General features: G+C 53.9%; 14 protein-coding genes and 1 non-coding gene across 15 annotated transcripts, besides 8 other annotated features; 9 read left to right on the top strand and 6 right to left on the bottom strand.

Moving 5' to 3' along the window:
- Positions 1–725: 725 nt before the first annotated feature.
- EKO05_0001728 (uncharacterized protein) lies at positions 726–1433 on the top strand (the record flags this gene model as incomplete). Its single annotated transcript, XM_038945050.2, has 1 exon — positions 726–1433. The coding sequence occupies one exon, from the start codon at positions 726–728 to the stop codon at positions 1431–1433; it is 708 nt and encodes a 235-aa protein (XP_038802482.2).
- A 1077-nt stretch (positions 1434–2510) lies between these two features.
- Positions 2511–2596: a tandem repeat.
- Positions 2597–3109: 513 nt separating this feature from the next.
- Positions 3110–3133: a tandem repeat.
- A 692-nt stretch (positions 3134–3825) lies between these two features.
- EKO05_0001727 (uncharacterized protein) lies at positions 3826–5902 on the bottom strand (the record flags this gene model as incomplete). The annotated part of the gene is made up of 3 exons (XM_059635738.1): positions 3826–4068; positions 4119–5787; positions 5868–5902. The coding sequence occupies 3 exons, from the start codon at positions 5900–5902 to the stop codon at positions 3826–3828; spliced, it is 1947 nt and encodes a 648-aa protein (XP_059491721.1).
- Positions 5185–5213: a tandem repeat.
- Positions 5421–5712: a tandem repeat.
- Positions 5723–5763: a tandem repeat.
- Positions 5903–5971: 69 nt separating the features above from the next.
- Positions 5972–6613, top strand: EKO05_0001726 (Peptidylprolyl isomerase; the record flags this gene model as incomplete). The annotated part of the gene is made up of 2 exons (XM_059635737.1): positions 5972–5983; positions 6131–6613. 2 exons carry the CDS (start codon positions 5972–5974, stop codon positions 6611–6613), a joined length of 495 nt encoding a protein of 164 aa, XP_059491720.1.
- A 122-nt stretch (positions 6614–6735) lies between these two features.
- Positions 6736–6775: a tandem repeat.
- Positions 6776–6943: 168 nt separating this feature from the next.
- On the bottom strand, positions 6944–8483 carry EKO05_0001725 (nucleolar zinc-finger protein; the record flags this gene model as incomplete). Its single annotated transcript, XM_038937660.1, has 2 exons — positions 6944–8293; positions 8343–8483. The coding sequence occupies 2 exons, from the start codon at positions 8481–8483 to the stop codon at positions 6944–6946; spliced, it is 1491 nt and encodes a 496-aa protein (XP_038802479.1).
- A 188-nt stretch (positions 8484–8671) lies between these two features.
- EKO05_0001724 (uncharacterized protein) lies at positions 8672–9451 on the bottom strand (the record flags this gene model as incomplete). Its single annotated transcript, XM_038945048.2, has 1 exon — positions 8672–9451. One exon carries the CDS (start codon positions 9449–9451, stop codon positions 8672–8674), a length of 780 nt encoding a protein of 259 aa, XP_038802478.2.
- A 34-nt stretch (positions 9452–9485) lies between these two features.
- On the top strand, positions 9486–11191 carry EKO05_0001723 (lariat debranching enzyme; the record flags this gene model as incomplete). The annotated part of the gene is made up of 2 exons (XM_038937147.1): positions 9486–9644; positions 9692–11191. The coding sequence occupies 2 exons, from the start codon at positions 9486–9488 to the stop codon at positions 11189–11191; spliced, it is 1659 nt and encodes a 552-aa protein (XP_038802477.1).
- Positions 11120–11189: a tandem repeat.
- A 1429-nt stretch (positions 11192–12620) lies between the features above and the next one.
- EKO05_0001722 (lariat debranching enzyme) lies at positions 12621–12881 on the top strand (the record flags this gene model as incomplete). Its single annotated transcript, XM_038945047.1, has 1 exon — positions 12621–12881. The coding sequence occupies one exon, from the start codon at positions 12621–12623 to the stop codon at positions 12879–12881; it is 261 nt and encodes an 86-aa protein (XP_038802476.1).
- An 821-nt stretch (positions 12882–13702) lies between these two features.
- Positions 13703–14821, top strand: EKO05_0001721 (uncharacterized protein; the record flags this gene model as incomplete). The annotated part of the gene is made up of 2 exons (XM_038937653.1): positions 13703–14206; positions 14273–14821. The coding sequence occupies 2 exons, from the start codon at positions 13703–13705 to the stop codon at positions 14819–14821; spliced, it is 1053 nt and encodes a 350-aa protein (XP_038802475.1).
- A 230-nt stretch (positions 14822–15051) lies between these two features.
- EKO05_0001720 (uncharacterized protein) lies at positions 15052–15478 on the bottom strand (the record flags this gene model as incomplete). Its single annotated transcript, XM_038937102.1, has 3 exons — positions 15052–15146; positions 15281–15376; positions 15460–15478. 3 exons carry the CDS (start codon positions 15476–15478, stop codon positions 15052–15054), a joined length of 210 nt encoding a protein of 69 aa, XP_038802474.1.
- Positions 15141–15172: a tandem repeat.
- A 1356-nt stretch (positions 15479–16834) lies between the features above and the next one.
- On the top strand, positions 16835–18496 carry EKO05_0001719 (uncharacterized protein; the record flags this gene model as incomplete). Its single annotated transcript, XM_038937352.1, has 4 exons — positions 16835–16863; positions 16914–17254; positions 17305–18063; positions 18114–18496. 4 exons carry the CDS (start codon positions 16835–16837, stop codon positions 18494–18496), a joined length of 1512 nt encoding a protein of 503 aa, XP_038802473.1.
- A 331-nt stretch (positions 18497–18827) lies between these two features.
- On the top strand, positions 18828–19385 carry EKO05_0001718 (uncharacterized protein; the record flags this gene model as incomplete). The annotated part of the gene is made up of 1 exon (XM_038945046.1): positions 18828–19385. The coding sequence occupies one exon, from the start codon at positions 18828–18830 to the stop codon at positions 19383–19385; it is 558 nt and encodes a 185-aa protein (XP_038802472.1).
- A 178-nt stretch (positions 19386–19563) lies between these two features.
- On the bottom strand, positions 19564–22033 carry EKO05_0001717 (Mitochondrial outer membrane protein iml2; the record flags this gene model as incomplete). The annotated part of the gene is made up of 6 exons (XM_038937383.1): positions 19564–19624; positions 19675–21577; positions 21629–21695; positions 21755–21831; positions 21885–21902; positions 21952–22033. 6 exons carry the CDS (start codon positions 22031–22033, stop codon positions 19564–19566), a joined length of 2208 nt encoding a protein of 735 aa, XP_038802471.1.
- A 470-nt stretch (positions 22034–22503) lies between these two features.
- On the top strand, positions 22504–22883 carry EKO05_0001716 (26S proteasome complex subunit; the record flags this gene model as incomplete). The annotated part of the gene is made up of 3 exons (XM_038937142.1): positions 22504–22642; positions 22700–22802; positions 22856–22883. 3 exons carry the CDS (start codon positions 22504–22506, stop codon positions 22881–22883), a joined length of 270 nt encoding a protein of 89 aa, XP_038802470.1.
- Positions 22884–23163: 280 nt separating this feature from the next.
- On the bottom strand, positions 23164–24527 carry EKO05_0001715 (Phosphoglycerate kinase; the record flags this gene model as incomplete). The annotated part of the gene is made up of 3 exons (XM_038937665.1): positions 23164–23930; positions 23980–24400; positions 24462–24527. The coding sequence occupies 3 exons, from the start codon at positions 24525–24527 to the stop codon at positions 23164–23166; spliced, it is 1254 nt and encodes a 417-aa protein (XP_038802469.1).
- A 2121-nt stretch (positions 24528–26648) lies between these two features.
- EKO05_2t7 lies at positions 26649–26762 on the top strand. The gene has a single exon. It is a non-coding gene; the product is annotated as a tRNA-Leu (tRNA).
- Positions 26763–27652: the final 890 nt, after the last annotated feature.

Genomic DNA, 27652 nt, shown 5'->3' with positions numbered 1-27652 from the left:
GTCCTTCCTGTTTTACCCATCCTGGGTTTCCGGGTTGTTCGACATTCAAGGTTGCTCCTTCCCGAGGTGCTTTCCACCTATTGATGCTTGCACTTCTGCCCCACCACTCACCAGGCTGCAGACATCTCCAACACGCAACTTCTTTCACTTCGAGTGCTCTGTTTACAGTTCTGTGTGGGGGTTCGGTTTGTTATTGATGCGTGATCAAGGCACCAATGCATGAACGCCAACAGCTGAGGCGCAGTCAGATGCTACTCGTCAGGCAACGAAACAGGAATATCGGCTGACTGCCAGAATCGCAGCCATTCCCATAGAGGTCATCTTGAATCAAACTCGAGGGAAGACCCCGACGTTCATAACATGGACACCACATGAGCATTTGAATTGGTATATCACGCCTTGAGCGACGATCGGAAAAAGGTCAGGCTTCTTCACATCCAGCCAGCCCTGCAACACACCGATCCTATACACTGTAGCCCTAGTACAGCCTTCCTTGATCACGACACCGCCGACGATGGACCTCACTACGAAGCACTATCTTACGTATGGGGCCTCGGCACTCATGAAAATTATGTATACATGGATGGTAGGCCGAAGCCCGTCTCAGTCAACCTATACCATGCGCTACAGCATCTGCGCAAGCATCCCGGGAAAGAGTTATGTGGATCGATGCACTTTGTATCAACCAGAAGAATACCACCGAGCGGATGCATCAAGTAGGAATGATGCGTGATGTCTTTGAAGGAGCTAGCAGCACCACAGTTTGGTTGGGTCTGAGCACAGTGGGTGAATGCGAGTCGGCCATGAAGTTTCTAGCACATATTGGAAGCGATGGAGACCTGCATCTTGATCCTCTTTTGGTGCCGTATGTCGAAGTAGAGGGTATGAATATCCTGTCATCCCAAATTATCGCAGGACTCAAGTCGTTATTTGGCAGCTCGTGGTGGTCACGCGTATGGACCGTTCAGGAATGGTTTTTATCTCGACACGCGGTCTTTCAATCTGGACCTCTCTTGATCGAAGGCCTAAATGTCCAGCGGGCTTTAGATCATTGGAACAGCCACATGTACGACCAAGCATGCTGCTACGGCTTCCTGGTTGGACACCCTAAGGGACGTGATCTGTTCGCTCATTTCGATAAGCTATTCTATCTTACTCAAGATACTGTCGGCTCGTCTCTGCCATACACCATAAGTCTTTTCAGAGACAATTGCGTCGTCACTGATCCACGCGATAAGGGCTATGGTATACTTAGTCTTGCCCGCGGTCAATACGAGAATGCAGTTGATGCGGACTACACACAAACAATCGAGGCTGCATTCCAGGCCACGACGATCCAAATGATTCGGCAAACTGGATCTCTCGAAGTGTTGAGCCACATACCTGGCGCTGTGGATCCGGAGTTAGCCTTGCCTTCCTATGTTACAGATTAGACTATATCTTACAATGAAGATGAACACATAAGACGGTTCGTTTGGCTAATAGTGCGTGCAAAGGCGAGGCTGCCGGATTGGCCGTGGTTAGTCATGGCTGCGTCCAGCTCAAAGGCATCAAAGTTGACGAGATCAATGCGGTGTCGTCAATATCAGAGATTGAGCCGGTGCCTGGGTCCCTTGATGCATTGGCCTCATCCATCGGGTTACACGACGCACAGTCAGAAGGTAGTAGATACGAGATTTACAGCTCTGACTTCTGGACAACTCTCCGTGGTTCTTTAGAGTACTTTGTCGACAAAGGCAGGAATTACACTCGAAGCATGTCAACGACTGAAAGCCAGAATACTGCGCTTTTTGTGAAATGTGCCGCGTGGAGCCAAAAGTCGTGGTCAAACTTCCGGGAGCAACACCAGCAAGACGCAGAGCTACAGAATGTCACAAGTCTATACAACAGGATGAGAGCGGGCCGCCGGCTCCTCGTCACCAGGCAGGGACTGGGAGGATTTCGAACTGATATGATGGAAGGAGGACACGTATCCACTTACTCTGATTATAAATGTTTTGGTTCGCGCTGGGTATCTGACACTCCAATGTTTTCACCGTGTCTTTTCTTCTGCTGAAACGATCCTGTACGAACCCTATCCCTGGAGTGGAAGTAGCGGGTATTAGGGCCTCAGTACCTTGCTAGACGACGTGGGCTGAATTAGAAGATAATCAGGTAGATAGATAAACAGTACCTATGAAGAGACATGAACACGGTGTTGGCAGTAGATACACACAGTGCTTATACTTCTTTTGTATCTCGGCTTGTTTCATCTCATTGTGCGGGGTATGATGGAACATTCAGCGGCTCGTTGTGCTGATGGATAAATCGAGTGCGATGAGATGAGATGGGTTATAGCGACTTTAAATCCACTGGCTTGACGTTTGACGTAGAACGACTTGTATGCGACGGCTTGAACTGTATTGACCTGGACGCCGATGACTTCAGCGAGAGCGGTTTGAATTCCAACGACTGGAATGTGGGTTTGGATTGCAGCGACTTGGGCTAGAATTGATATAGTCTGTGTTTATTTGACTTGACTTGATTTGATTCCTTGATATAACATGATTCAAGTCGACTAGACTAGACTAGACTTGACTTCTCTACACTACACTTGCGTCTCCAATTGCATGTAAGACCACCTTGGTCCAATCTAAAGCAACACAGTAGAATCACTCGCTCCTCCCCTTCTCCTTCTCTCTCCCCTCTACATCTACCTCTCCCTCTCCCTCTCCCTCTACTCACCTTCTCCTCCCATCACCAGCATCCCAAGCATCTCCCGCCTATCATCATCGAAGCTCCTCTCCACCAGCTAGCAGCGAAAATATAACACAGTAGTTTTCTCAGTCAATGATAAGATGAATGGATGGATAAGAACAGAGATGGGGGATTGGAATTCTGCCCTAATCTACGCTGTGTATCTTTGCACGATACTATTTGCACAATATCTGTGCTTTTTCTTTTTCTATCTCCTTCTCTTTCCTACCTTTCCCCTATCCTCTATCCCCGCTCTACAACATTAAAACCTAGAGCTACTCTATTACTTTAGACCAGCTATTATCTTCTACTACACCTATCTCCCCCTCCTTTTCTAAGCTACACTAACCTGGTTGTAAACTGTATGCAACAAATAGATAGATAGATAAATAGATAGGGTTTATAATTTTACCCTAATCTATACTATGTATCTTTGCACAACATCTGTGCTTTCTCCTTTTCTGTCTCCTTCTCTTTCCTACCTTTCCCCTATCCTCCATCCCCGCTCTACAACATCGAAACCTAGAGCTACTCTATTACTTTAGACCAGCTATTATCTTCCACCGCCCCCATCTCCCCCTCTCCTTTTCTAAGCCAGACTGACCTAGTTGCGAACTATGTGTACTACGAAGCAGAAAGAGCGACGCCAAGGTATCATGAGCGAGGACGAGCTGAGCCGAACAAAGAAAACAAAAATAGACTGAGCATGCATCGATTTCCCAAAAACAAACAAACACCGGGGTCCCGCTTCCCGGAAACGCCGAGTAAATGCATCGTGTGGGTGCTCTTGGTGGACGAGAACGCTGGGACAAGAATATGTCGAGAGTGATGTCGAGGTCGTGAGAACGTCTCAGGATCCAACGGGGACGGGGGTCGTGGGGCGAGCGTGGCGCAGCGCATCGTGTTGCAGTCGTGCCTTGTTCTCAGAGGGCGCCGCCATGTCTGACGCCGGTGTCCTGGCACGTCAGGGCTGCTGTCACCGTGACTGTGCTCGTGTGGCTGTGCGCGTTGGCTGCGCACTCGATGGTGAGTGCGTCTGGCGAGTTGGAGAGCGTGCGTGTCGTGTCGTTTCGATCTTTGGTCTCGCGCTCATTCAATCAGCGGTTTCCTCACGCCGCCCACAATCGCGATGCCCAGACTCGACAGGCCGTTGGGGTCGTTCGCCCTGACGATGTGACTCGCGGGCAGCATTGGGTTGTCAGGGGCAACGTGCGCTGCGTCCTTGGCTGCCTGCTCGATGGCTTCCATTTCCTCCTTGCAGCCGGCGTGGTCAAAGGGACAGACGACAATCGGCTGTCTCAGGAGAATGTCTCGTGCTGAACTCATCTGTGCCTGTCATGTTGGTTAGCGTTGGGCCGAGCGCACGTGGAGGCGAAGGCTACCTTGACGGTGAGATAGTACTCGATCTTGTAGAGGGTGCCTGTTGTTGTGAAGCCATTGACAGCATACATGGGAAACTCCTTCTTGCCGCGCGGTACGATGCCATCGTTGTCCCGCAGATCCTTTGCGGGAAAGACCAGGCCGAGATTGGTAAAGTAGCCGGCCTCGGGCATCTTGACGCCGACGGCTTGGGTTGTCTTGGCGAGCGTCTTGACCTTGCGGGTGGGCTCGTCGCCCTCGTGGTTGAAGATGATCTCCTCGTCTATGCCGACGGTGATGTGTTTGATGGTGACGCGCTTCGCCTTGGAGAGCCAGTCGGGGTTGGGGGACAGCTTGATGTAGACGGAGACGGGGTCGAGGGGCCCGTAGCTCCAGCGCGGCAGGCTGATGCCGAGGGTGACGAGGTGGTCGGTGACGCGCTCGGCGCTCTCCGGGCGGTTGTACATGCCAAAGGTGGACAGGGTGTCGTAGCGCTGGATGGGGACGGGGAAGGGGTATTTCTTCTGCTCGCTGTGGCCCTGCTGGACGGTGACGACGAGCTCGTAGAAGGTCTCTGCGGTGCGCGAGGGCAGCTGCAGGCTGGCGGGGGGCACGCGGCGGGCCACCTCGTCGCCGCTGCGGCCGTAGGGGATGAAGATGATGAAGGGCAGGTCCATGGACAGGATGCTCTCGTGCTCGCGGCCGGGGGAGCAGCGGAACAGCAGCATCTCCTTGCCGACCAGGTCGGTCATGTCCTTGCGCGGGGCGGCGAGGTGCTTCTTGGTGACCGAGTCGGCCGAGGGGTGGATGGTCTCGCGGCGGTGCAGGGCGATGGTGACGAGCGAGACGTTGACGGGGGCCGAGACGCCGACGAGGGGCCGGATCTCGACCTTGCCCTCGATGCGCGGCAGGGTGGCGGAGATGCCTGGGTAGCCGACGAGGAAGTTGGAGTTGGGCGGGCCGGACACCCTGACGAAAGCCGCCATTTCTCTAGCATGAAGCGGCGCAGGCCTGGGAGCGAGACAGGCGCCGCATGGGCGGGCCGAGGGCTGCCGTCGCCGGTGACCGGGCGCGGGGACGAGGGAGAGCGGTGGTGGTGGTGGTGGTGGTGGTGGTGGACAGCCTGGCGGACCGTGGACAGCTGGCGGACAGCCTCGTGCGGGACGACGACGCCGATGTGGGGTTGCGGCGGGAGAGCGAAGTGTGGGAAGGCACGGCGAGATGGGCGCGCGCGCGCGATTGCTGCAGTCGCGGGCGGGCAGCGAGTGTCGGGGCGGGGCACGCCGGTCGACGCTGGGGTTGGCGTTGGTACGGCGATGCGCGGTGGTGTCGAGGTGTCGGGGTGTCGAGGTGTCGGGGTGTCGAGGTGTCGGGGATGTCGGGGTGTCGGGGTGTCGAGGCGTCGAGGTGTCGAGGTGTCGAGGTGTCGAGGTGTCGAGGTGTCGGGGTGTCGAGGTGTCGGGGATGTCGGGGTGTCGGGGTGTCGAGGCGTCGAGGTGTCGAGGTGTCGAGGTGTCGAGGTGTCGAGGTGTCGGGGTGTCGAGGTGTCGGGGATGTCGGGGTGTCGGGGTGTCGAGGCGTCGAGGTGTCGAGGTGTCGAGGTGTCGAGGCGTCGAGCCACGGTAGGGCTGGAGCTGGAGCTGGAGCTGGAGCTGGAGCTGGAGCTGGCCGGTAGGGACGCGAGGGTCCACCCTAGGCAGCTCGTTGGCGCCTGGACTCGACGAGACGGGCGATCTTGGGATGCAACGGCGATTGCGCCTCTTCCAACCCACTGCCAGGAGTGCTTCGGGCCTCGCTCGCTCATCATTGGCGCTGCCGCCGGTGGGGGCCTTTCCGCTGCGCACGCCTGCTGCGTCTGCTCTCCCGCTCGCCCACCATGTCCGTCACCGTAAGTCGCCCTGCCCCGTCCTGCCCTGCGCTGCCCTGCGCTGCCCTCGTCCGTCTGACAGGTGCATCTGGGCCCTGCCCCTCCCCTGCTCCTCCCCTCCCCTCCCCTCCCCCGCCAAGCCCGCACACTGACCCAGCGCAAACACAGCTGCACACAACCAAGGGCGACATCAAGCTCGAGCTGTTCTGCGAGGCCACGCCCAAGACAGCCGAGAACTTCCTCGCCCTGTGCGCCTCGCACGCCTACCACGCCTCGCCCTTCCACCGCCTGATCCCCGGCTTCATCCTCCAGGCCGGCAGTCCCGCCTCGGACCCCAAATCAAAAGCCAGCCCCTCCATCTTCAACCACGGCGGCCTGTTCGAGGACGAGTTCTCCCCCGCCCTCCGCCACAATGCGCGCGGCATACTCAGCATGGCCAACAAAGGCCCCAACAGCAACGGCAGCCAGTTCTTCATCACCTTTGCGCCCGCCCCGCACCTCGACGGCAAGAACACCGTCTTTGGCAAGGTCCTCGACGGCTGGGAGGTCCTGGACGAGATGGAGAAGGTGCCGGTTGATAAGAAATCGAGGCCCCAGGAGAAGATGCTCATTGACCGCGTCACCGTGCATGCGAATCCCCTGGCTGGGTGAGAGGCTGACACTGCGTCGGTGCAGCGCAGCATCCAAGACATGGACATGAGAGCATGTACGATACAGCAGGACACAGTCAAGACCTCACAAAGAGACGAGTCGAGCAAAAGAAGAAAAATATCAAAAGAAAAAGAAAAAAAAAAAAAAAAAAAAAAAAAAAAAGGCCAAGATGCAAGTCATAGTCATGGTGCTCGTGGTGGCTGGCGAAGCCCTGGTATCTAAGGATGCCCCCTCGCAAATGCAAGAGATGGACAGAATAAATCCACCTACTTCCCGTAAATGTAAGAGATGAACACAAATGCAAAAAGAACACAACAACCCCCCCACCGCTCATGCACCGTTGGCTGCCGCTTGCGCTGCTTCCTCCGCTTGCTCGGCAGCGTGCCCCTCCTCGTACCCCTCCGTCTTCATGTCCCGGAGTCCGAGCTCTTCCTCCTCCTCCTCGGTGCGCTCGTAGTCCTCCACCTTGATCTGCGGGTCCGGCTCGGGCGCCGTGAAGCTCTGCACGTAGCTGCTCGCCAGGGGATCCTCGAGAATCAACGTAAACTTCTCATGGCCATCAATCGCCGAGCTCAGCTGCTCGAAGAAGACGTTCCACTTGCTCTTCGACGTCGAGTCCATCGAATCGCCGCCATCGCCCACGTCGAAGATGGACGACCGGAGATCGTCGCGCACTTGCGTCAGCAGTCCCTCCACCGTCGTGAACCGGCCGCCCAACGTACCGGGCTCCACGCTGAGATTGAGCTCGGGACAGGACATGGCGCACGACTCAGCCTTGAGAATGTCTCGCGACATGTCTGCGCTGTTCTGGATCTCCACCGTGATGCGACGACCCTTCTCCGGAACCTCGCCTCCCGTCTTGACTTCGTTGCTTCGGTATCCGCAGTGCTCGCACACGGTCGACATGAGCACAACCTGCTTGAAGTGCGGAATGTTGACCATCTTCATGTTGGTCGTGCACGACAAGGTGCATCCCGGGCACGTCGCCGGGAACGAGTAGACCTGGTCCTCCACAATGTCGTCGTCGACGTTGTTCACCATGGCCTGGTGAGCAGACGGCATCTCAGGGTACATCTGGTGGGCGTGGTACTCGGGGCGCATCTCCGTCGCCGGCGCCTCTACGTTGAGGGGAGCCTCTTGCGCAGCGCTGTCTCCCAGGCCGAGCGCTTCGTTCTGCGCCGCTGTTCGTGCGTACTCGTGACGAGCGTACTTTCCAGCCGAGAGCGTGTTGGGTGGCTCGATAGAAGAGTTGCCGGCCGGGTCGTCAATCGTGACCTTGAAAGGCAGCTTCGCACCACTCGCCATCTCCTTGAGGCTATCAATCACTTTCTGAAGCTGTGCGTAGACCTCGGGGATCTTCTCCTTCCTCTCTTCTTGCTTCTGCTCCAAGTCTTGCGCCACCATCGAGATGATTCCCTCGATGTTGGTGAGCTGTCCGCGGCCAGGAGGCATCTCCAGGTCGATCTCTTCAACACGGAAGACGGCCGTGTCGCTCTTGACGACCTGCTTGCTGAGGTCGTCTGCCGTGTCCACTCGTACGGTGAATTTGATACCGCGCTGCTGAATCTCGCCCGCTGGCTGAATCTCAGAGTTCCGGAAGTGGCAGTGCGGGCACTCAAACGACATGATGACAATCTCGCGGAAGAAGGGAATCCTCGTCAGGAGGAGACGTGTGGTGCCCTGAGAACAATCAGCTGTGCACTTGTTCTGATCCAATACGAATACGTACATTGTCGTGGCAGTTCATGCACATGCTCTCAATCTCGTCGACGACCCTAGAGTCGTCCTCTTCTTGCTGCGCGCTCGCCTCGTCGACCTTGCGGCCCATGTCCTCGAAGAGATCCTTCGCAAGACTTTTTTGTTCGGCCATGTTGTGATTTGTGGTGTTTTTTTTGTGTTGGTGGGCAGTGAAGGCGGTGGTGTTGGAGTCTCGAAGAAAGTCGCAAGCGTTGGCGGGGGCGGCGGTAGTGTGACGAAATTCTCAAAATTTCGAGCCCCTCCAGCTTGGAGAAGGTTCCAGGTACCCCGCTGGACCCCTGCAGCCCTACGACCAGCTGCTTACATTCCAAAGTCCATCAGATCGAATCCGCCTTGACTCGAACTCTGCGACTTGCTCTTCTCGAGCATCGCTGCAAGACCGCCCTTTCGCGCCTTCTTCCGGTCTTTGCTGCTTGCATTGACCGATTTGGCCACTTTGTTGACCTCTTTGGCCTGCTGCTTGGGCTCTGGCAGTGGCTGAGACGCTTTCTGAGTAGCTGCTTTCCTGACGTGTTTTGCCGGTCTCGCTTGCAGTGACTGTACCGTCTGCCGTTCACACCTCAAGCATGTGTACACGACATGCTTGGCCGATTGTGTCAGGTCTTTGGATGGCTTCTTCTCCTTCCGCACCCTCTTCGCCTCAGACTGGTGGGCAACCCTGCAAGACCACCCAGGTATCATGGGATTGCCGCAAGCGCCACAGAATCCCCTGCGAAGTGCGTCAAGCTCTCTCTGTGGGAGCTCTATTTCTGCATCTTCGATCAGTCTGTCTTGCGCTGTACCAAGAAACGACGAAGTGGTAGGTGCCGAGACTGCGAGCAAGTGTGCAGCTTCTCGAAGAAAGTTTGATCTCCGCTCCATAAGGTCTGTTGATTTTGATTCCATTGCTGTGGTCGTTCGTTGATGGGAGGCGGGCAGGAAGAGCTCTCGGCTGTCCATCAAGGTCTCGCGTGCGGACTTTGTGAAGACTTCCGGCGCTAGTGGTCCCTTGAGGCTTGAGCTTTCCCTCGCCTTCAGTCGCAACTTGTGCACTAATGACGCACGGTTGAGTGAGAGCACTGCAGCCAGGCTTGCTGACATTCTCTGCCACCTCTGACCCTCGAAAGCCCCGACAATGGCTTCAACGACGCTGACCGAGCAGCAAGGCCTGCGTATTGCAGTCGAGGGCTGCGGCCACGGAGTGCTACATGAGATTTATGCGTCGGTCGCAAAGTCATGCGAATTGAAGGGCTGGCCAGATGTTGACCTCTTGATTGTTGGAGGAGATTTTCAGGTACGTACCGCGTAGCAGCCATCGCATGGTCTGTACTAACGATCTAGGCCGTTCGCAATGCTTCCGATCTGAAAGCTGTCTCCATGCCTTCCAAGTACTACGCTATGCACGACTTCCACGAGTACTACTCAGGTACCCGTACCGCGCCATATCTGACCATGTTCATTGGAGGAAACCATGAAGCCAGCAACTACTCATGGGAGCTATACTACGGCGGCTGGGCTGCCCCCAAAATCTATTACATGGGCGCTGCCAACGTTGTCAGGCTTGGTCCTCTGCGTATTGCGGGTCTGTCTGGCATATGGAAAGGCTACAACTACAAGAAGCCGCACTACGAGCGTCTGCCGTACAACAGTGATGATGTGAGGAGCATTTACCACGTCCGTGAGCTGGACGTGCGAAAGTTACTCCAAATCAGAACTCAGGTCGATATTGGTTTGAGCCATGACTGGCCACGAAGTATGGAGTGGAAAGGCAACTATCGCCAGCTGTTCAAGTGGAAACCAGACTTCGAGCAGGAGGCTAAGGATGGCACGCTTGGGAGCGTCGCAGCAACAACCGTTCTGGAGCGGCTACGACCACCGCACTGGTTTAGTGCACATATGCACTGCAAGTTCAGTGGGATCTGGCAGCATGGAGGTGGGTCAGAATCAGCAGTGCCCGAAGATGCTACCAACGGGTCTTCTGCAGTTGTCAAGAATGACGGTGAGATCGACCTTGACATCGAGGATGATGCACCGACAGAGGCGCCTAAGAATGACGCCGAGATTGACCTCGATATGGATGATGATGAAGAAGCACCGATCGCGACCGCTGCGCCAGCCAAGCCTGAGGAATCCGCCCAAACCGATGGCCAAGCAGCGGTACCTGATGAAGTGAGAGAGTTACTGCCAGCCTCTTTTGCGCGCTCAAACTTTGAGAAAGCGGAGACACTGCCCTTCCCTGCAGACATCACAAACAAAACGACCAAGTTCCTTGCACTTGACAAATGCTTGCCTAAGAGACATTTCTTGCAGCTGTTAGAGGTTACGCCACATTCACCTAGTAATCTTCAAAGACCACTGCAACTGGAGTACGACGCAGAGTGGCTCGCCATAACACGTGTCTTCGCCAGCGATCTGCAGCTCGGTGATGCAGACGCGCAAGTACCTGCCGACAAAGGTGATGCCTACTACAGGCCTCTGGTCGAGGAGCAAATGAGTTGGGTCGAGGAGAATGTTGTCAAATTAGGCAAGATGACCATACCGCATGACTTCGCACGGACCGCGCCAGTTTACGATCCATCTCAAGGCATCCACGTTCAAGAAGAACCTCGAGAATACGACAACCCGCAAACGCAAGCTTTTTGCGACTTACTGCAGATCCCAAATGCTTTCCACGCGTCAGAAGAGGAACGAGCACAGCGCATGCAGGCCGGTCCCAGACCAGAGGAACAGCGATCTGGTCGGGGCGGAAGAGGCGGAAGCAGAGGCGGTGGTCGCGGACGAGATCACGGTGGTGGAAGAGGGCGTGGTCGTGGAAGAGGACGCGGTCGCGGGCGCTGGTGACGAGGTTCAATATTGACCAATTCAAATGTCACACACGCCTAAGCCTATGCATCTCGCTGCAACAACGTCTGCGCATGGCTGAAACTGAAGCCCTGCGCAGCGTACGTGGCTAGTGCCGGTTAGCGACTCCACACTACGAGTTCTATCGTTCCTTTACATCTTGACATGACGGATAGCGCAACTAGAGGAACAACGTTGTGGGCCCAGGGTCCGCGCGAAGGATGAAGTCCATGTGCGATGATGTCGTTCTCGGCAGCGATAGTACACCGTATTTACAAGACCAAACTCGGCCGTTTGTCGCAGAGTTGGCGTCTGCTGCAATCACTGGAAATGAGTGCCCACCGACCGGGGCTCCTAGACTAACAAAGAATTATTGGACGCCAAGCTGCTGTGGAGGCTGTGAAAGGGTGGTGTCCCGTCATACGTCATTGGCTGCGGAAATGAGAACGTCCTCGTGCGCAACACCAACGGCGGCTGTGGTCAGCAAAGGGAAAAGGGAAAAGCACATGTCAGCGCGGAGAAAAGTGTGGAACAGCTTGGATATGGAAACCGCAACCCGATAAAGTGATGATAGACGAGCCTGGTGTTGATGCGGAGAAGATGCTGATCACGTTGATCTCGCGTGTGCTGCTACGCCTGCTTTGAGATTGACTCACCAGACTGTGGCGAGATGCTTGCGCGTGTGCTTTGCAATTCATCCAACCCGTCGACAGCCGGGCGGACGATCCTGGCCGTCTCCAAGACTTCGCCTTCCACACGGGGTACTGCGTTGGGTTCGGTTTCCGACTGAACGGACGTGCTTGAGAGGCGAAGATGGACAACTAAGCACAATAATCTCGGACATGTGTTCGCTGCTATTTCGGGCACCCAACGTCCAGGGCCCGCGGTACTGTCCGCACGAATCGTTAACGTAGCAATTCCGGCAGGGTCTGTCAAAGGGCATGTCGTCTAGAACCACACTTCCGTCATCCCTGCCCCTAGCTCAACCCGTTAGGCATCGAGACCTGAGCGATCAGCACTCATGACCCCTGTTTGGGCCTTTACATATTGCGTCCGCATGCTCGTCGTTTAGGTAAAGTTAAAAAGTCTGCGCCGCCCAGGTTGTGCGACGCTTCTGCCTTTTCATTTCCAATAAAGCTATACCCGCTCGCTCCAGTACTCGTTCGTTCCGCAAGCTCGAGTCACATTACATCGTTGCAGGCCTCGCCGTCTTGTGCTACTACACCCATACAACTACCAAGCAACCCTACGAAGTCTGGACCGCTACACTACATCATCCTTACAAGCATCGTTCGACATAGCATAAGTACAGATCGCCCTTGCTTGTTTACTCGACTATAATATTCGCATCGACCAACCCGTACAAAACGACTTGGTCATTCTCACTACCAACCAACCCTCACCAAACCTCTACGACACCTTACCACTAATGGCCTCTAAATTCGTTGAGAACCTCGAAGAGGTCCCAATCACTCATCCCCACCTCAACGTCAGTCTGGAAGACATTCTCGCCGAAGAGGGTCGCAAAAGATCCGCATCCCAGTCCTCAGAGTCCTCCAACAGCAACGGCCGACCTGGCAGCGAAAGCGCACAAAGCCCGACCAGTCCCACCCATCATGAGGGCCACCTAGGATCCATCCGCCGGCGCGCACTCACGCTGGGAAGCAAGAAGGTCCGCCGTGGAACCTGAAGGAACGGGGGATTCACAGCGCATCAACTGCGCACACTTTTTACGATTTTCATGATGTGATACGACATGACACGCCAGCACGCGACGGCAGCTCGCAGAGTCTCGACCAAGCGTTGGAAGAGACGGCCTGTTATCACCGGGGCTTATTAGGGTCCGACGACGTTTCTGCTGAGCGTGCGCTGCAACATGCCGCCGCTTCGGCTTTGCTGGGTATCAGCCTTGCGTGGAGCATGACTGTGGCGAGAAGAGGGAGGTTCCACCGCGCATGTGTGGTTCGGATCCTGTGATGGACTACATGGTATCAGATGATGGTTCCACCCATGATGAGATATATCATTACTCAATTTGATTCTTTATTTCTCTATTTGCCTCTCCGTGTACTTGGGTCTCGGACATAGAAGATATCCAGCGACCAGGCCAGCACCAACAAAAGAACGTGTCTACTTTTGACATTGTGACGGTGCCAGTAGTTTGTCAAAGGCCTTCCCACTGATGCGATAGACTCTGAAAATCGCAGATAACAAGCATCTGCTTTGAAGTCTGGGTTTTCCTGTTGTTCTTGCGGAATAAAGTAGACGTTGATTCTCAGCCATACAACCACGAAACCCACCGGTCTTTCCTCTCTCGTGACATTGGCCACTGTTCCTTCTTCATCACTTGTCCCGCGTGGCTCGCGTGTTACTACTCAACTCACTCTACACCCGACTACAATCGCCTTGACCACACACTCATTCCAATCTCATCGCATATATACCTCGCCTGCACCTAACGACGACCACTTCTCGTTGACATATCAATCTATCACCTAGACTCAATTCAAGATGAGCAACACGACAGCAATCACCACGCCCCTAGTCGCATGCCTCGAATCCCTCCTCTCACCCACGCTACCCACCGCCGCGCCCGCAAATGCAGATACTCCAGCTCTGGACCTCCTGCCACCCGCCACCCTCGCGAAACTGAAGAATCTCGGTCATACTCGTATCCGCGACATGCGCGCCCTTGGCCATACGAGACAGGTCCTCTCGCACCTCCCTGTCTCTGCGTCGCCGCAGATGTGCAGCAAGCTGAACAATGCGCTGGAAGCGGCGACGCGCATGCAGACCGACAAGATGGTGGCGCTGGCGCTGCTTCCCAGCGGGAAGGGGGAGGGAAAGGAGGCGGCGCGAGAGTTGCAGAGATGCGTCACGAAGTTGAAGTTCGTGGGTGGTGTCGTTGCGGTGGGGAATGGGTTGGCGGATCAGAGTTTTGATGAAGTCTGGGGTACGGCACAGAAGTTTGGTGTGCCAGTCGTGTTGAGGGAGGGGTGGCCGACAGGCGCAGAGGTTTGTGAAGAGCTTCATGGAGCGCACCGCTGGTTCAGTGTAGACTGGAGATGCTGACCAAGGCAGATCGCAGAATACACGCAAGGCTTACCCAGCACTGCTATCGCTCCGCTGGTCACGAACTTGCACATTGCGCATACCGCGTCACCGATGCCGGTTCTGCGTCTCTACCTTGATGGCGTCTTCGATCGACATCCAAGTCTGCGCCTAGCCATCGCTCATCCAGGCACGCTACCCTCGCTCATCCCACGCATCGACGCTGTCCTCGCCAGCATACCCAGCGAGAACAAACCAAAGCGCGGTTTCCTCGACGTCTGGCAGCACAATTTCTACCTCACAACAGCTGATGCCCTTGACCTATCGAGCATGCGAATGCTGCTGGAGCAGATCCCCATGGACAGGGTGTTGTATGCCAGCAACTACCCGCTCGAAGAACGCGGTGGAAAACTAATGACAGAGCTGAAAGCAAGCGGATTCCTGACGGAGGAGGAGTGGGAGAGGCTGGCGTGGAGGAATGCACAGTACCTGTTCAAATTGTCGAAGCTGGAGTCTGGACCGTATGGCGCAAATACGAGAACCATTGCAAGGCCTGGGCAGCATATGGTGTTCGCGTAGTGCTTTTCCAAGCCCTTTTTCTTCTCATACACACCATACACTACCTAGAATTCATCAGTAGCACCCAAACATCGTTAGTACCTCACTTCTCCACTTGCAGTTCTGCGACCCGTGAAGATTTCCCGTACATTCGTGATTGTCTATGCGCTCTGTGCTTGAGCGCTTTCCAAATCATGACTCCAGCTCCATGGTATCTTTGTATCGCTCCGCTTCCCAAGAGGGCGAGCATTTCATTTCTTGCCAGACTTCTTGATGCCCTGCTGCCCGGTGTTCATGGGGCCCTTGCCCTTGGCCTTACCGGCCATTTCCTCGCGAGCCTTCTTGTCTGTGTCCGAGTCAGTGTGTGTTTCTCCTTTCCAGGTCTTCCAACTTGGTGGGTGGAGTGAAAGGTGTCTGCATGACACAAGGCTACGTCGCGCTGGAGAGGTGGGGGGAGGAGGGGTCTCGTAGTGAACGCACCAGCCATCTGCTTGGCCTTGAAGGCAACGTCCTCTTCGTCGAGGTCCTGGGCGGGCTTCTTCTTGGGCTTCTTGTTGTGAATGGGGTTGGTACCGGCTGCTTACGGTCAGCCTATGTTCTCTCGCTCAAGTTGCACTGCGTGAAGCGGAGGAAGATTGTGGCGTAAGGACAGCACTCACCTCCCTGTCCTGAAGGCATCTTGAATATCTGCTGGAAGCGTGGGTTGCGTGGAGCTGTGATGTCGCGATTATTTTGCTCGGGGGGCGTGGATGCGGCTAGTTAGTGGCGGGCGGTGAGAGTTGAGGGGTCTCGAAGGTGCAAAAGCCCGCCTGAGTGGGGCTGCTACTCTCACGTGACCATCCCGAGTAGACGATCACAAGTCTCGTGTACTGACTTCACGTTTACAACAAACACGTCTTGGCGGATTTATTGCTGTCTGTTCTGCAAACGACGATCAGTCTTAGTTTGTATCAGATACGGCAGGCGCAGTGAATAGAATGTGGTCGATGCAGCTGAGCCTCCTCATCACCGCCCATCTCGGACTTTGGCGCCTCTTTTATGCCCAAAATCTGCTGCTGCTGCACGTCGTCAAGCATGCGCGTTTGCCTGTAACCCCAGACGAATGTGACGGCTCCGCGGCCTTTGTAGAGCTGCTTCCAGTGTTCCAGCACATAGTGATCGAATGCCGAGCGCCGACTTGTCTACCACGTTGAGGGGACGGCGCACGATGCTACCCTCCACGATACCGACGCCTCAACGCCCCAGTTTGTCGGGAGGACCCACTTTCGTAACGCACCAGCGTCGACTCCAGAGTTCAACATGTCAGCTCGTCCTGCCTGCCACTAGATGTGGTTACTCAATGCAAAGAACACTCGGTAAAATAGTTGTTGATGCTAATAACGACAGAACATGCTTGAGTGTGAAGAATTGTAAATAAGAGGCCCAGACATCCGCCAAAAGCTTTCTTCCGCCGCATGCGTGCCCTGGCAAGGCTTGTGTAGGGGTCACAGAGGGGAGATTCTACTCTTGGACCAGTCTTCCGCTCTTCCTAGCCATATTCTGGCTAGCCGGTATGCTAGATTTCGCTTCGATGTCACACCTGCGCAGGCCATCCCCGAAATCACTGTTGATCCAGCCTCTAGTCTTGGCTTTCATTCGTGGAAGAACAACACAGAGTATTTTCATCCGTCGTGTGGAGCAGCGGCTGATAAGATGAGCGTAGGACGGTACCCCAGATTCAGGCGGTATGGGGTCCTGAGGCTAGTTGCCTCTAGAGCAAGCTTCTGCGGTTGCGTTGGCATCGTGATTCGTGTGATAATGCTCGAGAGGCAGCTTTATGGATCCTAACATTCGGTTGTGGCTTATCGACTCCATGGGGTTGACATAGAATGGGGTGTGTGCCCCGTGCTGCAGTGTTGTATATATTGTATAAGGACTGGCCCCTTCTGTATCCCCACGAGCCCTCGTTGTGTCCTTTCCGGAGGTCTAGTCAACAGCCATCTCGACAAGAGTCAACACTTTTAACCACCGCAGACAAGGTCAACAGCCGCAATCATGGTGACCGCTAAGAGAGCGTACAACTGGTAAGTCAACCACTCCTGTCATCGACAAGAACAGGCCTAATGTCCATCAGGTACATCTCCCTTGTTGCAGCATCCTGCATGGTGCTCTACGGATACGATGCCTCAGTCTTCAACGCCGTCCAGGGATCAAAGAACTGGGTCGCCTACTTCAACCACCCTGACGCCAATACTATTGGAGCCATCAATACAGCCTACACCGTCGGAGCTGTCGTAGCTGGTTTCTTCATAGGTGGACCTCTCGCCGATTATGCTGGACGTCGTGTTGGCATGGCCACTGGATCCGTTCTCGTCATCATTGCTACCTTCATGCAAACATTTGCGCCCCGTGGAAATATCGGTGTCTTCATCGCTGGTCGTGTCATCATTGGTCTAGGCCAAGGTCTTGCACTGAGTGAGTCTTTCTTTTATCGAAGAAAACCACCAACGCTAACGCATCTTCAGCTGCTGGCCCTATCTACATCGGTGAACTCGCGCCCCCAGAGATTCGTGGTATGATCATGTCCTTCTGGCAAATGTTCTACTCCGTCGGCTCCTTCATCGCATACTGGGTCAACTTTGCATGCTCCAAGCACCCCCAGAAGCTTGGCGAGTGGGACTGGAGGATGGTTGTCATATTCCAGATCCTCATGCCCATCATCATCCTCTCCCAGATCTTCTTCATTCCAGAGTCGCCCCGCTGGCACATCCAGAAGAACAAGAACTATGAGGCGGCGAAGGCAGCTTTGACCCGCGTCCGAGACACCGAGCAGGAAGTCGATGACGAGCTCCTCATCATCCGCGAGGCTATCGAGTTCGAGGCTGAGGCCATCTCCAGCGGTTACTCCGCTCTCTGGAAGGACAAGTCCGTCCGCAAGCGCATGTACATTGCGATGATCATCAACGCTGGCCAGCAGATCACCGGTCAGGGTACTCTCAACTCCTACTCCACCATCATCTACAAGAAGGTCTTCAAGGCTGCCGATACCATTGCCCTCATCAACGCCCTCAACGCCACATTCGGTATCATCTTCACCCTTAACGCTACTTGGACTGTCGATCGCTTCGGCCGCAAGTTCTTGTTCATCGTTGGTGGCATTGGCATGGGTATTTGCATGGTCATCGCTGCTTCGGTCGAAACCCAAACCCCAAGTTACGATGGTGCCAAGTCGCAACCTGTCGGTATCGCGATTGTATTCCTTATGTTCCTGTTCGCTTTCTTCTGTAAGTTGCTTCCCCCAGTCATCTTAAATTTTTTACTAACATACCAACAGATAAGCCTTCGTGGGGTGCCACCGTCTGGATCTACACTGCAGAAATCTTCTCCATGAACGTCCGCGCCCAGGCCGTCGGCATGTGCTCGCAGACCCAGAACGTCGCCAACTCGATTGTCCAGCAATTCTTTCCTCTCTTCCTCCAGAACGAGGGCTTTTACGCTTTCTACATGTTCGCTGGTATCAACATTCTACTGGCTGCCTTCGTCTGGTTCTTCGTTCCCGAGACCAAGCAGGTCGGTCTCGAGGAGATGGATGCCATGTTTGGTGGAGCCAACCACGTTGACGGCGGCGCTGAGCTCGAGAAGAACCACGTCGGGCGTGAAGAGTTTGCTATCGACCCGGAGCAGAAGAACGCAACTACTGAACGCAGATCTGTTTGAGTAGGTTTATGTTAATGACTTGATGGCCCGTTGTTCATAGTTCGAATGGTTCAAGATGTTCCTGGCCTATAGGTGGGCCGGGATTCTTCTTCTCAACCAAAGTTGACCAACTAAAATCCAATTTTTGTACGCAATCATGTTTGGGTCAACTCTTTAAACCATTCTTTGATGAACCGTGAGTTTTATCCTGAGTACAAGAATTTCTCAATCCACCCAGAGCTACCATCTTTCACCCATCCCAGCTCTGCTGAAGTCCTCTGCACAGCACATCAGCTACACGACTTCAGCATACAGCGCACCGGTATTCTCCAGTCTGGCACTCATACACAATATGGCACCCTCTGCCACCACCGCACACGTCTCCTGGGCTCCCACCTCGCGACACCCGCGTGACGAGCGCTCCCCACACACCACCTCTCGTGCCATCACGATTCCAGGAGCCAGACCAGCTTTCCCCGTCCCCTCCATCCTCCGCAACAAAGACAAGGGAGCAGGACACGTGCACCACCACCTCGACAACATCACAGACTACTATCCGCGCGACCGCTACTCCCTCTACCAGAGGAGTCAACCAACGTGGCAGGAACTGCGGATCGAGAAGAGTGAAGCACTCATCACTTCCAATGTCGCTTCCTCGCGGGACAAGGGGAGGAGTTGGGTGGGGTTGCAAAGGAACGCGCCGGTGTGTGTGCCGAGGCCTACAGTCGCGGTGAAGGAGGTTGCTATCGTGCCGGAGTATATGCCGCCCTGCGAGAATAAAGTGGAGATTAATAAGTACTGGTGGCAGACGGAAATGCAGAAGCGAGCGAGGAGAGCGGTAGATCGGGATTCTGGTTATCAGAGCGAGGAACAGCAAGACGAGAAAGGGGTTTGTGTGAAAAAAGTGTAGTAGGGGCTTGTTGTTGTTTTTATTTATGTTCTCTGCAACTATGGCGTAGCGTCGTCGGGTCCAGAAGGTGTTTTCGAATCGAGCTCTATTGTTTGTTTCTGTAGCTTTATCAACTGATTGAACACCCCAGATCAGATTTTCGTAGTCGTCAACCCACTGCATTATATTTACAACGAGCTTATATGACAACACCAAACCTCCTCAGCGTACCCTTGCCGGTTGTGATCTTCATACCGATCCTGTATCTACTGTTAGTACTCATACAATATCAGGAGGAACTTTAACATACCTTGCATCCAGAACATACCCGCCCCAACTACCTGAAGCCTCAAGCCACGTCTTACACTGTGCGAGCTGTTCCTGGTGTCCCTGTGGGTTCCCATCGACATCGGCCTCTTGCCACATGCATGCTGCCATCTCATATCTCGCGACTGGCGGCATCCAGTCGTCCTTCAGTGCACCTGCGAATAGGGTGGCGTCGTGAGCAATAACATCCTTCTGCAGGATCTCCTTAGCTTCAGCTGTCTGACCCAGAGTGCGTAGCGTGACGGCGCGAAGGGTGGAAAGAATGGCTTTCTCGTTGAGGTCTTCCTTTGCCCAATGAGGGTTTGCGGATGACTCGCTCCACGCAAGATTCTCAAGAGATTCCTGCAAGTGCTCGGGACGCATGCGTTTATATCCGTTCCAGAAGTAGATCATTTCCTCGATTGGCGAGACACCGATGGCGTCGATGAACGAACAGTTCCATTCCTTCGCTCGTGCCTCCCACCTTGAGATCTTACGGTTGACGAAGGTGTCAAAGGGTAGCTGACGACCCATGAACTTCTTTTTGCCAATGTTGGGCATGACTTGCTTGAAGTACTCATTTGCTTGGTCCCCATACGCCTTTGCAGCCGACGGATCAGAGATCTTAGCCCGCCTGTATAACTCGACGTACGAAGCTCCACAGATGTAGTGGTACAGTCCGTGGCTCCAGTTGTTAAGCGTGATGCAAGTCTGAAAAGCGGTGCTGGTCTTCTTGTAATCGTGCATGTACATAAGGTCCAGAGAACGTTCAAACCAGCTCAATGCCTCGAGCTGCTTGAACGGGGACTTGCCAATGTCTTCCAAGAATTGGACACCCTTCTCCAGCTCTTTCTCTCTAGACATCATGCGAGCCTCTTCTAAAAGCCAAAGATGGCTCTTCGGGTACCTTCTCCTCATCTCTGCCATTAGCGCCTTGCACCGTCTCTCAGGATACGCGCCCTCGCCACTTCGTGGGATGATGTCGCAGAAGCCGACGAAACCGTTAAAATAGCCCATCAACACGACGCCGGCCATAGCTCCGTGAATGTTGTTGAACTTCGTCGCCTGCCAAAGCATCCGCAACCCACGGTCCTTGTCTCCCTTGAAGCCAATGACTTTGAGTACGGTTGCAAAGGACGGCGGAACCATTGAAACGATCAACAGCAGGATGCCGAAGCAAAAGCTGGCGCCAGAGATAATGAACTCGTCTATAGGGTGGTCGGTGAATTCCGAGACGCTGGCTTCTCCGTTGTCGTCCTTCAGTACCAAATTCTCGAAATCCGCGATTGCGTCTGGTACAGAAGTGGCTTGAGGGTTTCCGGTAGGTAGACCCGACGCGGAACTTGAACTAACATCTACCTCTTTCTGGGCATTGTTTAGTGTAACAGACCCTCCTTGGCCGACGGGTAGGTTCAGATGACCTCCGTATTCCAGCGGCGTTTGAGCGCCTCGCTCCTGTTTAGCGTCGACGAAGTCGATATCGTCTGCAGTCTGCTTCAAGCTTGTGGTCGATGAGTTCGCAGACTTGCGAATCAAATCTGTCTTAGAAAGCGTCTTCTTGAGCGTGCTACCACCAGTAGATCGGACTGATGCCGGTTTCGAGGAGGCACGCGAGCTGGTCGAGTTCAAGCTGCTGGTACTCTTCGTATGCAGGAATGTTCTCTCCGCCTCCATCACTCCTTCCAGCGTGATGTAAGCTTTTCGTAGCTTGTAGAAACTCTTAATAGCTTCAGTCAGGCTCTCGTTCAGCACACCAACAACGGCGCTCATCAACTGCGCCTCCGCCTGGCATACGGCATATTCGGTGCCCGGAGGGTAGATGTTCGAGCGGAATGAGTTTGCATTTTTAGCGACTCTTCGCTGGCTTTCGTAGGCGCCGCTTTCTGCGGTATAAAGCATGTCGTTGGCTGCTCTCGTATTAGTGCTGGTCTCTCAGTCTTTCGTTATGAGGGTCGAACCTTCGCGCATAACGTCTTGCTCGAATCCCAAGGTTGCCCGCATGAACATGCACACACCGACTCCGAGCTTTCCATTTGTAAGCTTGACTACTTTCGCATAACTAACTTTCTTTAGAGAGAACACACCTGGTGGAATGGCGAGTGGCCTTTTCGAAGGAACTCCTCTGCGCTATCGATGTCATCGGCCATGATGTGTGTGACGGCTGCTCGCGTGCCATCAGTTTGTATTCAGGGTCTCAGATTGCGGAAATCGTACCGCTCATGGCATCCTGAACTGTCTCGTGTTAGATTTTGAATGTCTTGTATCTTCTGAAAGTACATACTTTGAGCAAGCTCGTCGATCGCAGTCAAGCTCCTTGCGTGGGTGGGGGTTTTGCCCTTGCCACCAAGCCATCCTAATACCATCTTATGATTTGTGCGGTGGTGAAACGCAAACAGGGCAAGTTACAACAGGGACAGTAGAGAAAGGAAGAGGAGGGAGAGAGAAAAGCGGAGGTAAGATTGAGAGTATCTACGAAACTCCGGTCAACGTGGAGCGGAACTAGAGATACCGTAATGCGCGTATTACAGCGGACGAACGACGTCATGAGTTCCGCGGCGCTCTTCGAGCAAAGACGAGAACGGAGCACTGCGGGTAGAACCAAAACATATATTGCAAGGAGAAAACAAACTCGCAGAACCTAGGTTCACGGAAGCCTGAGTACGATCGACGATATAGGTGCAGAGAAGTGACACCCCACGTGCACGTGACTCTGCCCTGCGGCGGCCTTTGGAACCGCATAGCTCGTGAAACACCATCGCCATCTCACCTATTTAACCAACTACCACAACAACCCCGCCAACAACCCTCCTACTCCGTCACATATACAGCCACGATGTCCGGCGCTGCACAAGGAGGCGCTCCCACAACGAAAGCCGTCGTTAGCGACGCACCGAACGGGCAACCAGCCGCCGCAGCAAAGCCCGCGCCGCAGCTTGAGGAGGACGACGAGTTCGAGGACTTCCCTGTTGAGGGTATGGCTCGCTAAATACCACAAGAGTGAACAGACTTCATGCTAACGAGAAGCTTAGATTGGGGCGAGGAGGAGACACAGACTCACGGCGACAAGACGCATCTGTGGGAAGAGAGCTGGGACGACGACGACACAACCGAGGACTTTGCTGGCCAACTGAGGTAAGGAACCTGGCAAGAATAAAGGAACACTGGCGGATGCTGACATTGAGTAGGGAGGAGTTGAAGAAGCTGGGCAAATGAAGCATATTACATCAACGAGATGAACGACAGGCCACTAGCCGCGACTGGAGCGCACGTATAAAGACGCGGAGCTCTCACACGGTGCACTGAAGGCACTGAAGGCAATTATCCATGCGCGGGGCACGACTAAGCATCACGAGCATCACGATTAAAGAGCGAGGATATTGAAGTCGACAAGCAGACGTTAGCTGTCTTGCGATGGGAATGAATTAAATTACATTAATCATAACTTCGGAGATATACCTTCCGAAACTGAGCCTTGGTCTCTGCAGCAAGTGGCTTACTTACTTGACAGAGCAGATACACCAGGCAGGTCCTTGCCCTCGAGCAGCTCGAGCGACGCACCACCACCGGTCGAGACGTGGGAGAGCTTGTCTTCTACGCCGTACTTGGCAGCGACTGTGGCTGTGTCACCTCCACCAATAATGACAATCTTGCCGCTCTGTGCGGCCTCGACAGCGGCGTCGAGTGTGGCCTTTGTGCCGGTAGCGAACTTGTCGAACTCAAAGACACCAGCGGGACCGTTCCAGAGAATGGTCTTAGCATCACCGATAGCCTCCTTGTAAAGCTTAATCGACTTCTCTCCACAGTCGAGACCCATCCAGCCATCTGGGATGCCGTCCTTGTCCTCTGCGTATCCAACTTCGGCATCCTTGGAGAACTTGTCGGCGGTGATGTAGTCAACGGGAAGGACAATCTTAACATTGTTCTTCTTGGCCTTCTCGACAAGGTCTTTGACGGTCTTGCTGCCGGCCTCGTCGAACAAGCTGTTGCCGATCTTGACGCCCTCGAGGGTCTTCTTGAAGGTGAAAGACATGCCACCGCAGATGATCAAGCTGTCGACCTTGCCGAGCAGGTTGTCAATCAGCTGGATCTTGTCAGAGACCTTAGCGCCGCCGAGGATGGCGAGAAAGGGCCTCTTGGGCTCCTCGAGCGCCTTGGCGAAGTAGTCGAGCTCCTTCTTGACGAGGAAGCCAGAGGCCTTCTGTGGCAGGTCGACACCGACCATGGAGCTGTGAGCACGGTGGGCGGTACCAAAGGCATCGTCTGAGTAAAGTTAGCACGGAAGCTCGAGATCCGACGCAGCAGTACTCACTGATGTAGATGTCACCGAGAGCTGTCAGCCCCTTGCGGAACTCCTCGACCTTGGCCTTGTCAACCTTCTGCTTCTTGCCCTCATCATCCTTGTAGCTGCCCTCCTCCTCAGCGTGGAAGCGCAGGTTCTCAAGGAGAATGACCTGTCCGTCCTTGGCGCTGTTCACAGTGTCCTCGACCTGCTTGCCAACGCAGTCGTCTGTGAAGGTCACGCTCTTGCTGAGCAGCTTCTCGAGCTCGGAAACAACCGGCTTGAGACTGTACTTGGCGTTCGGCTTGCCATCTGGGCGACCGAGGTGGGACATGAGGACGACGGCCTTGGCTCCGTTGTCGATGGCATACTTGATGGTGGGGAGAGCACCAACAATGCGCTGGTTGTTTGTGATGTTCTTGTCGGAGTCGAGGGGGACGTTGAAGTCAACCTGTAGTGCCAGTTGTTAGCGGTCGATCAAGCATTGAGCAGTTTCGGCGGTGTTGACTTACGCGGATCAAGACGCGCTTGCCCTTGAGGTCGACATCAGCGATGGAGAGCTTGTTGGAGAGAGACATGGTGGATGTGGTGTGAGTACTAGAGGGGCAGCGGGGTTAGCAGATTGCTCTGTACAGCTTCAAGCTTCGGATTGAAAAGGCGCAATTGCTCGATAACGGCTCAGAGACAACCACAGGTAGGAGGGTACTTACTGTTTGACAGGTAGAGTGTGAGGATTTGGATGTGCGGGCACAGGCTGAGTATTTGTTGTTGAGCGCTGCGGATGCACGACCCCCTCCCAGAGCTTAGTGACGTTTTGAGTGGGGTGATGGCACTAGTTGTTTTGGAGAAAACCGCAACGAAACCAACGAGTAGCTTGGCCAAAACATCACTCCCGCGGCCGAGAGCATATGCTGTTTTTGCTCGTCGGCTGTGAACAACGAGCTCTAGGCCCGGATGGACCCAGGTGAGGCTCTGCGTGATCCTCGTTGCTGGTCCCTAAGCTTGAAAAGGGTCGTACATGCAGTATCAAGCATCGAGGACCAGATATTCACGGAGCTGTCTTGAAGTCTCGCATTCGGATCTCATGGACACAACGACTCGCGCGCTCAGTCTGTGTTAATGAGACAGTGCCAGAGGGATCCGCCCCATCCTATGACCGAAAGACCTCATGTTCTGTGAAGAAAAGCGTTAATCAAATGCATTCCTGGAGGCCCAGCTTCTAGCTAGACAGTTGACAACGGCCACGCGAGCGTAGGTTCTTGCAATTTAACAATGTTGTACGCTGGTTACAACATCCACGTCGTTGCCGAAACACATTCTACCGGGTGGCTTGTAGCGTAGAGCAGGCTGCCTCTTGACTGACACTGGTAGACTATTGTGCACAACGACCGAGAAACATAGGTGGATCGAAGGTGTGTTATATCGAATCCAGCCCTCTCGCACTTGGACCAAACTGATGCCTCTCTTTGCTTTGAAGGCGCCAAGAAGGACACAATCAGACCCTGACTTTACAAGTACCAATAACTAATAAGCCATGCATCAGAATGTACCAATATCCGATTGTACTGCTGAAGCATATCGAGTTTAGTCGTGAATCAGAAGAGTAAGAATACTATGGCCTACCGACTAGACGCGCGAGAGCTTTGGAGTGAGATCTAGGTATGTTATATCTACCAGTTGAGCGCATGTACGACGAGTATCTGGACGGTGCTTTCGTACCACAGCAGTTTGTTAGATTCTATAAGGTTATACGTCAGCTGGTATCATGCAGCCTGGAAGTCCTCAGCGGATATTAGAAGGTCGTCTGATAGGAACAGGTTACACCGTAGTCCCCCAAGTCCCCACGAGTCTGCAGAGTGTAGGCAAAGCTGCTCTGACTGCCTCCGAAAGCTCTGTCAATTCCTGGCCTTTTCCCGCAAGATGGAGCTGCAGTAAGCTATCGGGAAACCAGGGTTTGTATGGGATTTCAGGGATTTTGGCCCCAGCCAGCTGTCAGAGTAAAACAGCAAAGCTAAAAAATCGTATTAAAATGATGTAAATGCGCGGTGGGCTGTTGATGAAAGAATGCTGCTAGAATTAAATCGAGCTGCAAAGCCCGCTGTTGCAGCTATAAAAAAAAACGAAAACAATAATCCGTAAGCACTCCTAGATTATCTGGAGGTCCACACACAGCACAGGACTTCAGGCACTTTGAAAGACTGTAGAGCGCTTGAAGAATACATTGTGTTTTGCGTAGCTCACGCAGAGATCGTATCAATGCCAAAGGCCTCTACAGTGCTCTTCGCGCAAAGGCCGGGGCTGCAACACCCAGCTTTTTCTGCATTACGAAAGGTCATTCAAGGCAGCACCCTGGACAGAAAACTCGGGCACAATTTCCCGCCTTTTGAATGGTGGTAAGACCTAAGAAGGTGGTGTTTGCTGATGCAACGCACTACATCCAGATCTTTTCCAACTGTTTAATCCATCACCATGCCAATTTGCCCATCATTGAGTTTGTTGTGCAGTTGAAACAGCCAATGGAAGAAACCGTAAGGCCCGCCGTTTTTTTCAGTAGCTTGGCCCCGAGTTTTCACTGGTCAGTTATTAGATATTGGAAAAATAAAGGGACCTCGACAGGCTTCGCTCTCCACCCATCTCTTTGCTTTTAATTGCTTGATCATAATAATGCTATTTTTTCTGGCTTCCATCAATCCCATATGGGTGAGGTGGCCGAGTTGGTTATGGCGCCAGGTTAAGGTCCTTCTCCTTAGCATTGCTTAGAAATAAGCTTCCTGGTCACGAAAGTGGCGCGAGTTCGAGTCTCGTCCTCATCATCATCGTCTGGCGTTGTCAGATTCTCCAGGATTCTTTTTTTGTCAACATGATCGTCACTATAGACCTATTCCACGCCACAAAGCGCTAGGCTTGCGTTACACAGTCAGCTTGCACGTCGTAGCACTGTAGTCCCGTCCTCATCAGAATTCGTTCAGCAGTCGCTGAGCACTCCAGGATACTTTTTTTCTGGACTGGGTCTGCACGGGGGGCTGGGAACACCATTCTTTTTGGACCGTCTTGTGGGAGCTGGATCAACAGGCAGAAGAGAACAGTTGGATAGTTGGATTGATATGCTTTCGCGTTGTAGAGAAACCCGACTACAACGCCTCAGCGGCAGCTTCTTGGGAAGTACTGCAGGAGGCCTTCAGCGTATTTATCAGTGCTCTGCAGCTTTTGCAAATATAGCTGAAGTCTTATAGCGCCTTTTTAGGCTGAAGGTAAGCTGCAGGCTGGCACTGAATATCTCCTCCTGTTTGATTGAGCACTGTCGGCCTGTAGCCGACTTTTGCTGCAGCACGAAAGATATGTTCATCTTAGTACTGCGCAGACGTCTAGCCCTCCTCTCACGGCGAAGCAAGGGGCAGATCTGGATCGCCTGCTTCACACAGGCGAAGTATCTTGTAGTCCTTTTGCCATGTGTAGTCGTGCAAGACACAGCCAGGTCTATTGTGACCACCTCTGGGATGCTTGTATGTGCGCGCTTGTGTCCGACTTCTTCTGTAACGTAGCGGTGTTTCTTTGCTTTTTGTCACGCCATAGAAAGGCGCGAGAAAGAGGACAAAGGCTGAGTAAGCGCGTGCTGATCACAACGAGGAGCGAGAAAGATGTTCCGCGGAACCAAAGGTCGGTATCGCGAACTAGGATCACTAAATCGCCTCTTTCCGAGCAT

Source organism: Ascochyta rabiei, chromosome 2 (genome assembly GCF_004011695.2).
Source record: "Ascochyta rabiei chromosome 2, complete sequence".
In the NCBI taxonomy this organism is placed as follows: Eukaryota; Fungi; Ascomycota; class Dothideomycetes; order Pleosporales; family Didymellaceae; genus Ascochyta; species Ascochyta rabiei.
The sequence above is the reverse complement of the archived record's forward strand: the minus strand, read 5'-3'. Positions and strand labels throughout refer to the sequence as shown.